The sequence below is a fragment of the Astyanax mexicanus genome, chromosome 5, assembly GCF_023375975.1.
Source record: "Astyanax mexicanus isolate ESR-SI-001 chromosome 5, AstMex3_surface, whole genome shotgun sequence".
NCBI classification, from domain to species: Eukaryota; Metazoa; Chordata; class Actinopteri; order Characiformes; family Acestrorhamphidae; genus Astyanax; species Astyanax mexicanus.
In genome coordinates this window covers 10,752,990-10,764,389 of record NC_064412.1, presented here as the reverse complement: position 1 = coordinate 10,764,389, position 11,400 = coordinate 10,752,990, and the positions used below count along the sequence as shown (strand labels likewise).

General features: G+C 36.5%; 1 protein-coding gene across 1 annotated transcript in view; it reads left to right on the top strand.

The window, feature by feature from the left end:
• The first annotated feature begins 1,648 nt into the window (after positions 1–1,648).
• LOC103039209 (immunoglobulin-like and fibronectin type III domain-containing protein 1) overlaps positions 1,649–11,400 on the top strand; it is a 30,387-nt gene continuing 20,635 nt past the window's right edge. Inside the window, exons 1-11 of the mRNA XM_022675667.2 lie at positions 1,649–1,896; positions 4,193–4,248; positions 6,121–6,208; positions 6,548–6,670; positions 6,777–6,916; positions 7,031–7,130; positions 8,247–8,288; positions 8,385–8,430; positions 8,961–9,144; positions 10,544–10,657; positions 11,090–11,252. Coding sequence (XP_022531388.2) covers positions 6,160–6,208; positions 6,548–6,670; positions 6,777–6,916; positions 7,031–7,130; positions 8,247–8,288; positions 8,385–8,430; positions 8,961–9,144; positions 10,544–10,657; positions 11,090–11,252 — 961 coding nt within the window. The 5' untranslated portion in view covers positions 1,649–1,896; positions 4,193–4,248; positions 6,121–6,159. The remainder of the gene's footprint in view (positions 1,897–4,192; positions 4,249–6,120; positions 6,209–6,547; positions 6,671–6,776; positions 6,917–7,030; positions 7,131–8,246; positions 8,289–8,384; positions 8,431–8,960; positions 9,145–10,543; positions 10,658–11,089; positions 11,253–11,400) is intronic.

Sequence of the window (11,400 nt, the reverse complement as noted above, 5' to 3'; positions counted from 1 at the left end):
TGGAGTTTTGCTTTTTGTAATCACTGTTGTTTTTATGTGTTTATGTAGAGTTGATGTTACTGCATTTTTTAATATTATGAATTAGATATGTACAAACAAGCAAATTATAGTTGTCTTAGTATACCCTATGCATACCATTACTATATACCATATATCATATTGAAGCCAAGTACCACTCACTATCAGTAATTTTCTATAATATTATGCTCTTGAATAACAATATTGTGGCATGAAAAAAGGTCTATACATGTCTAATACACTGCCTGGATAAAAAAAAAAAAGTCTCCACCTGGATTTAAGTAAGTAAATGATGTGGGGTTGATGCTGCAGTTGGTCTGCAGGTTTAGGTTCAGCAACAGTATGTCCTGAAAGAATGAGGTCAGCTGACTACCTGAATATACTGAATGTAGACCAGGTTATTCCATCAATGGATTTTTTTCTTCCCTGATGACACGGGCATAATCCAAGATAACAATGTCAGGATTCATGGTGCTGGAATTGTGAGAGTGATTCGGAGAGCATGAGATCATCATTTTCACACATGGATTGAGAGAGTTCACCACAGAGTCCAGAACTTAACCTCATTGAGAATCTTTGGGATGTGCTGGATGGAGAAGAGCTGCTTTGTGCAGCGGTCAGACTCTACCATCATCAATGCTGCTGCAAGATCTTGGTGAAAAATTAATGCAGCAACACTGGATTGAAATAAATCTTGTGAGATTGCAGAAGCTTATCAAAACAATGCCACAGTGACCAACTTTTTTTTTTTTGTTTGGTCAGGCGGTGTATTTTGCAAAAGTAATAAGAAAGAAATTTCTAAATGTTGCTTCTCAAATATCACTCTGTCCTTCGGGGGCCAAGTATTAAAATATTAAACATTCCGTCCTTGTTATTTTTGGTCAGATTTTTCCACTATCAGTTCCTTGGAGTCAAATAACATGAGTGGATGATCAGCATGTGTAACGTCAGCTTCCAGCGCAGTTAAGAATGTTCTCTGGCATTAACCATACTTCACCTTAGTGTCAGTAAAGCAGTGTATGTTACACTCTCCATATATGGATGGTGATGCTTTTGCGCAAATCTCATCTGCACCAAGGTCATCCACCCTGGTCAGTTAAATTTCATTGGCAATTTCCTTTATGAAAGATTGCATCAGGGATATCAGCAGGTGGCAACAACATCTACTTAAGTCTATCATTAAAGAAATTATTAATGGATGTCTTTAAAGCAGGGAGCCCATAATTGAGAACTTAGAGAGAGTCAGAACATAATGGATGACTTATATTCTGTATTTCTGCTTTCAAACGACCAAGAAAAAAAAAAGTCTTTATGAGCGAGTCAATCTGTCAGGCACAATAACAAGCTTTAGAAATATTAGCCTGCCCCTTCCCCCTTCACTTTATTCTACTGCTTATAATTACCTCCATTTTTTAACATTTGCTAACTTTCTTAGAGCCTCTAAAACCCATGCACACTTACCTCTCTCTCCTTACTGACAGTTTTCCCTGCTGCTACTCGTAGAGTTGCTTTAAGGACCCCGTTCTCTCTATGCTGCTCTCTGCATTCAGCTGAATGCTCTTCTCATAGAATGCCAGTGGTGGGGTTTACAGGGCATAGATTATAAGCTCCTCTCTGCAGCATTTTACAGCCTGAACCTCAGTGATGAGGGAGGAGTCAAAGGTCTCTGGCTTCACGCTCTTGGCTTTAACTTGGACTTGGACGTAAGCCTATCTCTTCAAGATCCTCACAGCAGGAGCAGAAGGAGGTCAGAAGCAGAGAGCATCTCAGACAGCATCTACACCTTCCCTGAAAAAAAGTAGGAGAATCAACATTGCAGGATCTGAGGGAGCTGGGAGGCACACAGCCAGGGAAAGAGCAGTGTACACATTGCACAAAGTAAGTCCTAACCAAAATGTGTGGAACTGTAGACCAATGATAAACTCAATGTATTAATGATTTATTGCTCATTGTGCCAGATGTTGGTTAGAATCTGCTCTATAAATGAGAATTCAGGCTTTTTGCACATGATCTAACTGCATACTGTAAAACTTCATAGCTTATAAGTTATATATGTTATGAAAATATTATTCTCATAGAATGCAAATCAGCAAATAATTACGTGTATATGATTGATAAATCAAATAAGACAAATATACAGATCAGTCATGCTGATAGAGAGCACTACAGGTACAGTGTAAAATTCAGAGAGAGGAATTTAAGAAACAGAGATGTTGCTCCAGTAATAAACTGGTCCTGACAGATTCCCAGTAATTAAAGTATTATTGACATATTAAGCTCTAGAGCTGTTCTAATCTCAAACTGCGGTTCTTTTACAGCTGCAGAAATGGAAATGTGAGTAATGTGGACACTGGGGTGACATAAACTAAAGATGTTTATTGGGCAGAGCAACTGACTGCAGGATGCTGTATTAGATTACACTGCAAATCCTCTAACTCAGAAAAAAATGCAGCTTAAACTGTTGAATATTGGTCCAAAATAATTTGGACCACTTTATAATGTAAAGATTCAAGTTCTATACAATATATATATTTTTTATAAATATAAACAAATTAGCATCAATAGATAGAAAGCATGTATATTTACATATACATGGAAAGCGTGCTTCCATACAATAAAAAAAGAGGAAGCCATAAGAAACAGATATAGTCTATATGCGATAAACAGATAAATACCACATACATAACACAAACTGTCAACACCCCCAAATAGTGCCCTGCAACATATTGTGCACCAGCCATTATAATGATGCGTTGACTCGTATAAACAATTCACAGCCAAGCAAAGCGTGTTAATATGCGCTTTAGGTCCAAACGTGTAAGACTACCCTCTGTAAAACAGCAGGGAGCCTAAACAGGGTGAGCTGGGCACGGCCGAGGAGAAATCTTCAAGTCGTAAAATCTGAGGAGCTCTTAGGAAGGTCCTCACACCTCTTGAGCTTATTTATAAATCAAATCACCCATCTCTGTTGCTAAGCATGACCATATTTCATCTCCTACCAATATGGAGATCCTGGACAAGAACAGGAACAGATTATCTCACAAAGATACAGAACGGACATGTTCCACGTTCCAACACTTCATCAGCTCTCGTTCATCTTCTCCAAGAATTCAAATTCAAATTCTTAAACTCTTTATAAATAGTGCACTTAAAAAAAAAACAATGACTTCATTGATTTAAATGATACTAAATAGGTCCTTAGATTAATAAAATATCATTTAGTCTTTATTTTTTAGAGAGCATACTTACACCTTTACACCTGCACATTATGTGAAAGTTAGTAAGAATGAATGAATTTGTAACTGAATTTATAGTATAGTGAGCTATCTATGAGCTCATCTTATTCCTCCACTAAAGCTTTAATATAACTGTATTTAAAACCAGATAAATTCTGCATGTTAACTCAAATCCAGGTCCTATTAGATAATATAATGAAATATATATATAAAAAAATCACAATATAACATTATTTTGAAAATTATTTAAAAATAAGTAAATAAATTAAATTCAAGAATGTACTACTACAACAAAATACATGTTAAAAGCATAGTATAACATTTTCATATCTGTAATTTTTTGCCTATTTTGTAAATCAACAGTGATTTTGTATAAAATATTAAAAGTTAAAAAATATATATATTATGTAATGTACCACATAACTTCAGTGCAGAAACTTTAGTGTATGCACATAACCTGCAAACAGATTTTCTTTTTACAATTATCACAATATATGTATATTTTTTATTTATTGTTTATGGGTATTTTTAGGGCAGTAACAGTATTAAAAAAAATTGAAATAATTAAATTAACTAAATTAAATTCAAGAATGTACTACTGCAACAAAATACATGTTAAAAGTATAGTATAACATTTTAAAATCTGTAATTTTTTGTCCATTTTGTAAATCAACAGTGATTTTGTATAAAATACAAAAATAAAATATATTTAATAAATGATATATATATATAAAAAATAAATTAACAAAAAGTGTACCACAATACTTTAGTGCAGAAACTTTAGTGTATGTACATAACTTGCACATTTAGACAATTATCACAATATAGATTTTGTTCTTATCGTTTATGGCTATGTTATGGTGCATGTTTCTATGTTCCTATATTGCACACCCCAAGTGCTGACCTCTAATATTCATCCTAAATTCTTTTTTGGACAGGGAAAGTTGCTGGTCTCGAGAAGCAGTTTGAGAGCTTGCGTCAGGCGTTTTATGAGGTATGTGACCTATCCCATTCAAGAGCAGGCATGGCCATTTGACTCAGCCTGCTGAGCGCATGTGGGGTATTCTGTGATCACAGGAATTCCTCCATTTAGTGCTGTTTAAAATTAACACCAGCAAAAGTGATCCAAATTTCACTGCACCACTCGAGTCACATGGTGCTCGGAGAGAAACACCGCTCTCAGCGCACCAATCACGTGTCGGCTGCTACTGCTAATCCCGTGTCGTTTCGCACTGGCTCTGGTTTCATACAGCCTCCCAAAAACACATTACGTATAGACTGTCTCACAGCATACTGAACCACACATTCTTACACGGCAACAAACCGAGCAGAACGTCGACACGTCATTTGACGATCAAAATGATGGTTTGGCAAGAGGCTTGACCATGTGACCGAACGCTGTTTGACTGCCATTCACATCTTAACCCTTTTTTATTGTTTTTGTCAGTTCCTATTTCAGGTCTTATAACACAGTAATTATATCAGACAGACACATGCCCTGAGCTCTTTTACTCCAGAAGCCATACGGCTGCTCAAAAATATAATCATTTAAAATGTAAAAGGAGGCAGAATTGTTATATTTTCCTGGAACTGGGCATGTTTTGGTCAAAATTTTACCAAGCACCTGTTTTTTTTTTTTTTTTTTTTTTTTTGTACTTATTTTTTAAAGTATATACATCAAATACATTCACACCTAAGATATCTTTTCAAAAATGATTAGAGCATAAGAATATTGATGATAGTTCATTACATGGTTTATTAATTATTACTTTGACAAAATACATGTAGAAACAGCATCAGGCGGATTTTTTTTTCTTGATAATCACACCTCTAGGATACATGTAGATACTAAAAACCTGACACTCAGAGCAGCCTATGTCATTATTATAAATATTATAAATGTTTCTTGCGAAATAACTATTGAGTAAAAATGTGCAAGTACAATGAAAACTATATAAAGTAGTGCGCACACCATACCTAGCTTTAGTTTGAGTAAAGCAGGTAGTTTCACACTTTATTTACTGATATTATTTGGTTTGAAACATCTTATAAATAAGTTTGAAGCACTAAAGGTAAATAAAATTGGTTGGGGAAGGAGATCTCACATTTTAAGGTGTTTTTCTCCATGGGTTACTTGTAGATGTTTTACCGCACTGGGATGTAGATGCTATTTTTTGGAAGGAAAATTCGTCTGTAGGGTTCTAAGGGTTAACACAAAGGCAGAGCACATCTTTCTTTTCTTTTTCTTTTTTTCTCATTGGGTCACTGCATCTAATAGAGACTTCAGCAAGTGCACGGTTTACTCAAAATGTGTCACCATTGCATTCCGGCTGCAGACATATTGCTTAAATCCTGAGGTTGCAGCGAGGTGTAAATGACACTTGTGCCAACAACTTGATCCGCACTGCCCCGTGAATTATGCCTTAGCCAGATGGACCATCCTCTCTGTTGCTGGGAAAATCTGATATGATCCTTACCCAGTGGCTTCCAAACTTAACAGTAGTATGGTCACTCATGGTTGTGAATAAATGTTTAAATAAATAATATACAGTGGTATGAAAAAGTTTGGTTGTTCATTGGTTGTTCAGAGCAGCAATTTCTCTAGAACTGGAATTGGTAATCTAAACAATCAATGTTTTTAAAAGGAAAATTATCAAGAGTGCCCAAACTTTTCCATACCACCACCACCACCATGATTCCAGCTTTTCTGTGTGCTTTTCTCATTATCATCCCAACTCATCCCATGCAATGGAATATCATACACTGTTTCTGTATGGGCAGCTCAATAGATATTGCCCATTTCAGACTCACTAAGACTAAGATAATTTTTATTATAAAAAACCTGACCAAATCTACAAACCAACAGGAGTGAAGACCTTAGATCTGAAGATCTTCTGCTGACAAGATGAAGTTTCCAAAGTCAAAGGATGAGGAGCCCAGAGCTCCAGGACAGGGTAGGTTTCACACATGTTTAAGGTATCTATCGTCGCTGTCCAATGAAAAACACTTATCTCCAAAACAGCAACTTTACAGAAGAGAAAAAAACCTTGTAAACTTTCAATTGAGGTCAATGTAAAAATAGTTGCTTCCAGGTCATTTTGAAGTATTTCTATTGGTCCGTTCATCAAGATTATTATTTTTTTGCACAGTGTAAGAGACAGTTTGTCTGCTCAAATTATGTAGTAAACTAAAAATCGACAAAAATGGAGATAAGTGTTTTTCATTGGACAGCGAAGCTATATTTTACGTTTCAACAGTCACATGATTGTCATTTCATTATTCAATTTCTTTAGTGGCCATCAGAAAGAAATCCAGTGTTCCCGGAGTGATGATTACTCAGTATGTGGAGCAAGTTCCTGCAGGAAAGAGCCATCCAGACTTCACACGAAAACCTATTGCCCTGACTATACAGGAAGGTACAGTTTCAGGACAACGTCTCACATTGACTATCTATATGGTCTATATGGTCTAAAGTCCTACAAAACATGAAATGATTCGTAATCCTTCTTTTTCTTTCAAAAGGAAAGTTTGCTTTTTTTAAAGCCATCATCACTGGAGATCCAAAACCAGATGTAAAATGGACTCGAAACAATGGTGACATGTCTGATACAGAAAGGTATATCGTTTCGTATGACCCAGTCCTGGAAGAACATCAGTTACAGGTATTTTTGCTTGCATAACTGTCTTAAAATAACTCAGTTCTGTCTTTTAAAATGTAAATCTCACATTGTTCTTAAATGCTTTAATCTTAAACTATTTAATTGTTACTTCACTAGATGCCGAATGTCTCTGTAGACCAGGCAGACACTTATAAGTGTTTTGCTGAGAATGAATTTGGACGCGCTGTTGTCACTGCAACACTGAATGTTATTGAAAGTGAGTACATTTGTTTCTGGTTTCTTATTGTTTGAAGAGATTTCTTTTTGTCCAGAAATGTAATGTTTAAAGTGACGTAACAGTTCTTATTTCTATGCAGCAACCGGAAGAAAACTTTTATATAATTCAATCAATGAAACTGTAAAAATGTATTACTTTTTTTCAATACATATCTTCTACTGGTTCCCTTCAGGGTATTTTTTACCACTTTATTTGCTTTATATACAAACAGGGTCTTTTTACCACTTTATTAGCTTTATGTAAACAAATCACTGTCCTTATTAAGGCAGGCATATCATTAACTTTGCAGATGATTCAGTGATGATGTATCATGAATTTGGGAAAAGGTGCAAATGCTCCTTTTTTATATAAATGTAAGAAAAAGAAAGGAAAAGATCATTGATTTTAGGAAGAAGCCCCCTCTTATTTCCCCTGTTGTCTTTAATGACCAGGCCATTCAAATTGTATGACACTGCATATAGAAAGACTCATATGCACATGCATTTTTATCAGAAACTCTGATAGTTTTAATGCTGATTTCACATTTATTATGATGCTTACACTTGTTTTATTCAATTAGTTCTGCCATTTGCTTTTATCTGGGCTGGTTTTGGTTACTTTCCATAAAAAAATAGGGAATATGGTAGAGTAAGACATTAGAATATGTCGGATATTATTAGTAAGTTAATATATAGTAAGTTAAACCTGCATATGGGCTTCAGAAACACAGCCAAAGTTTTATCGCTTTATTCTCTACATTTCCCTCTTCCCTATAAATTGTGCGTACCAAGACCCAAACCAAAACAAAGCATGACAACGCAAACCAAACCTCATTTAAATTCAGCAACAGGTCAGAAAATTGCTGTTTAAATGATATTTACATTTGATTTGAAAGTACAGCACTATGTTGGGAATATGGTGTGATTTTAAGACAGCACTGATAATTGTTAATTTTACCATGGTTACCATAAAACTAGTAACTGTCCCATGTTTCCTTCTGAATAACATTATATGACCGTAATGATGTGTCATGGAATGATGATGAATGAGAGTGAAGAGTTTTATTGTCTTTTACTACTGTTCTTGAAGAGATAATATAGTTTCTCTACCTTACAGTTGGGTTCAAGAAGAGCAAAGCATTGCAAGAGGCACGAACAGGTTGGTCCGCATACATGTTTAAAATTTCATAAAAAATCATTTTTCTAAAAACCTAAAAAACTCTCTTTCTGAACCCTCCACGATCTCTTCATCTAGCTCAACGTGAACAACCACAAGATTTCAAAAAGTCTCTGAAAACTCGGTAAGACAAAACCCTAACCAGAAATGCCATGCCTACATATTAAACTACATTATAATACTAACATATTTGTTCAAATCCCGGTCATGCAGCTTGCCATTAGCTGCCAGAGCCCTGAGAAAGCACAGCTGGCCTTGCTCTCTCTGGGTGGGTAGATGGTGCTCTTTTCCCTCATCACTCCAAAGGGTGATGTTGATCAGCACAAGGCGTCTGTGAGCTGATGTATCGGAACCACATCGCTGCAATTTCCTCCGAGCATGCTGCGATGCTACTCAGCAATGCTGCATCAGCAGAAGTTCAAACACATGTCAGTGGAGGAATGTGTTAGTCTTCACCATACTTGTGTTTGAGCATCACCAGTGATTGGGGATATACAGCTGAGTAGAAGCTGAATCTGTGGGACAAAAAAATGGGAGAAAATTTGAAATAAATATTTAAAATTAAATAATACTAACAAAAATGATCCAAAGATCAGAATCTGACCAGGTCAAAAAGTTGAGTCAGATTTGTTTTGTCTCCTGGTCTCATTATAGAGCTGATCGTCCAAAAGAAGAGAGAAAAGAGGGAGAAGTGGATGAAAGATTCTGGGAGCTGTTGCTAAGTGCTGATAAGAAGGATTATGAAAAGATCTGTGCAGAATATGGAGTGACAGACTTTCGCTGGATGCTGAAAAAACTGAACGAGAAGAAAAGAGAAATAGAAGAGCAGCAGGCACAGGTAACCACACATCACAACCAAGAGAGATTTACATTTACATTTAAGGTATTTAGCAGACGTCCTTTTCCAGAGCGACTTACATCAGTGCTTCGTTGTTTACTTTAAAATACCCATAGCTATTTTGTAGAGACTATGATCAAGAGATACACCAAGCTTTTATAATGCTTAGAAGCCTAGGAGATTTGTTTTTGTTGTTAAGGTTGGTTTAAGAAATCTATGAAAAGATGAGTCTTCAGTCGGCGTTTGAAGACCCAATGAGAGTTCGTTTCACCACCTTGGTTCTCCAGCACAGAGAAGAGTCAAGATGTTTGTTGATTTCTGTTGGTTTTGAGGAATGGCGAGTCGAGCCAAGCCATACTGTAAGCTCTAAGAGCTTTTGGTTGGTTCAGATCTGGCTTTTACCATCTTTGCCATCAAGTAGGAAGGAGCTGGTCCATTTTTGGCTTTGCAGGCCAGCGTCAGGGTTTTGAATTTGATGTGGGTGGCAACAGGAAGCCAGTGGAGGGAATCCAGCAGGAGTCACATGACTGAACTTCGAACAATTGAAGACGATTTGTTCTGTCTCATTATAAACTAGTTGCAGGGTTCTGGTGGCTCGCAGTGAAGGACCAGCCAGTAGAGAGTCGCAGTAGTCAAGTCCGGAGATTACTAGAGAGAAAGAGACTGCACAAGCACCTGAGTGGCTTCCTGAGAGAGAAACAGTCAAATTCTTCAGATGTTATACAGGAGAAATCTGCATGACAGAGTCAGATTATTTCACCATGGCTTGAGAACGATAACAGTGAACAATCACATTGTTCTGTGTACTGTAGTAAAGTATTAATCTTACCACCAAACATACTCACAGCCATATTCACTACACTTGTGCTGGACACATTATTTAATTCTTGTGGCCTCCACCTTTAATCCATGCAGTGAGGCTACAGCATAGACTCAATGCAGAAACATAAAATGGCCTTCATCTTGCTCTACCGCACTCTACCTCGCTCTGCCTCCAGCCTAGTCACGTGAGCACAGTTTGCAGCATGAGGAGGGCAACCTGTTGCTGTAAGCTGAACATGCAGTTTAAGTTTGCTGATATTCACAATGATATTGCAGCTCTTTCAATGTGTTGAAAAAAAAAAAAAACTCACAATAAATCACAATAAAAAATACAATTAACTGCACAGCCACAGTGAGCCCACATATAGTAGCTAGAGTGGTTGGCAGCCATCGCTGTGGCACCTGGGGAGCTGCAAGGGTTACGGACTTTGCTCAAGGGCCCAACAGTGGCTGCTCACCAAATTCTGGTATTAAACCCACAACCATGATGTCATCAATAACCCGGTGATCTAACCACTGATCCACTACTGCATCCATGTACTCCAGTCTAAACCCTCTTTCCGTCTTTCTCCTACAGTATGTGGAATATCTGGGCAACCTGAGACACATTGAGATCAAAAACACTGGATCTGCACAATTCGAATTTGAGATGGACCTCAAGGATCCCAACGCCAAAATATTTCTTTATAAGGTAAGATTATTACTATTATTATTATTGCTATTTTAATCCTCCTGTTATCTTCAAATTTACTGACATCTTTTATGTTTGGGCTCAAGTTGACCCCAGCTATTGTAACCTAGAGAAAATTATTATGTAATATTGCATTTTTACAAAATTTCATGACACATGCTATATTTGCTTGTTGACTAGTTAAATAGCCATTAATGTATTTTTTTTGTTTTTTTATTATTATTTTTTTTTTTTACATAGAAAAAATGTGTACAGGACACTGAAAACATTTTATGTTTCAACTAGCAAAGTCGCTAAATATAAAGTAAATTAAATGATATTTACTTCTTATTTTAAGGTGTTAAACATTGAGAATTGGGTCAAATTGACCTCAAACATAATAGGAGGGTTAATAGGAAGTTAACAATCTTTTTGATTCAATTGATGCTTCAGGATGGTGTAATGGTCCCGTTTAGCGTGGATGCAGACGAGAAGCACAGTTTGCGTCAAACGGGCAGAAGGTTCGTCTTCAGTGTAAATGGTCTGTCTGCAGACGACGCTGGGCTCTACCAAGTAGATGTAGAAGGAGTCAATGTCTTCTCTACAGATTTTAAAAGTAAGACTCACTGGAGAATGATTTACACACTTACATTAACATCGGTTGGCTGGCTATTATAATCCATTATAAGTATTTCATGGTTCAATTTATTTAGACTAAAAAAATCTGAATAAACCAGGTAATTTCTTATGTTCTACACAAATCT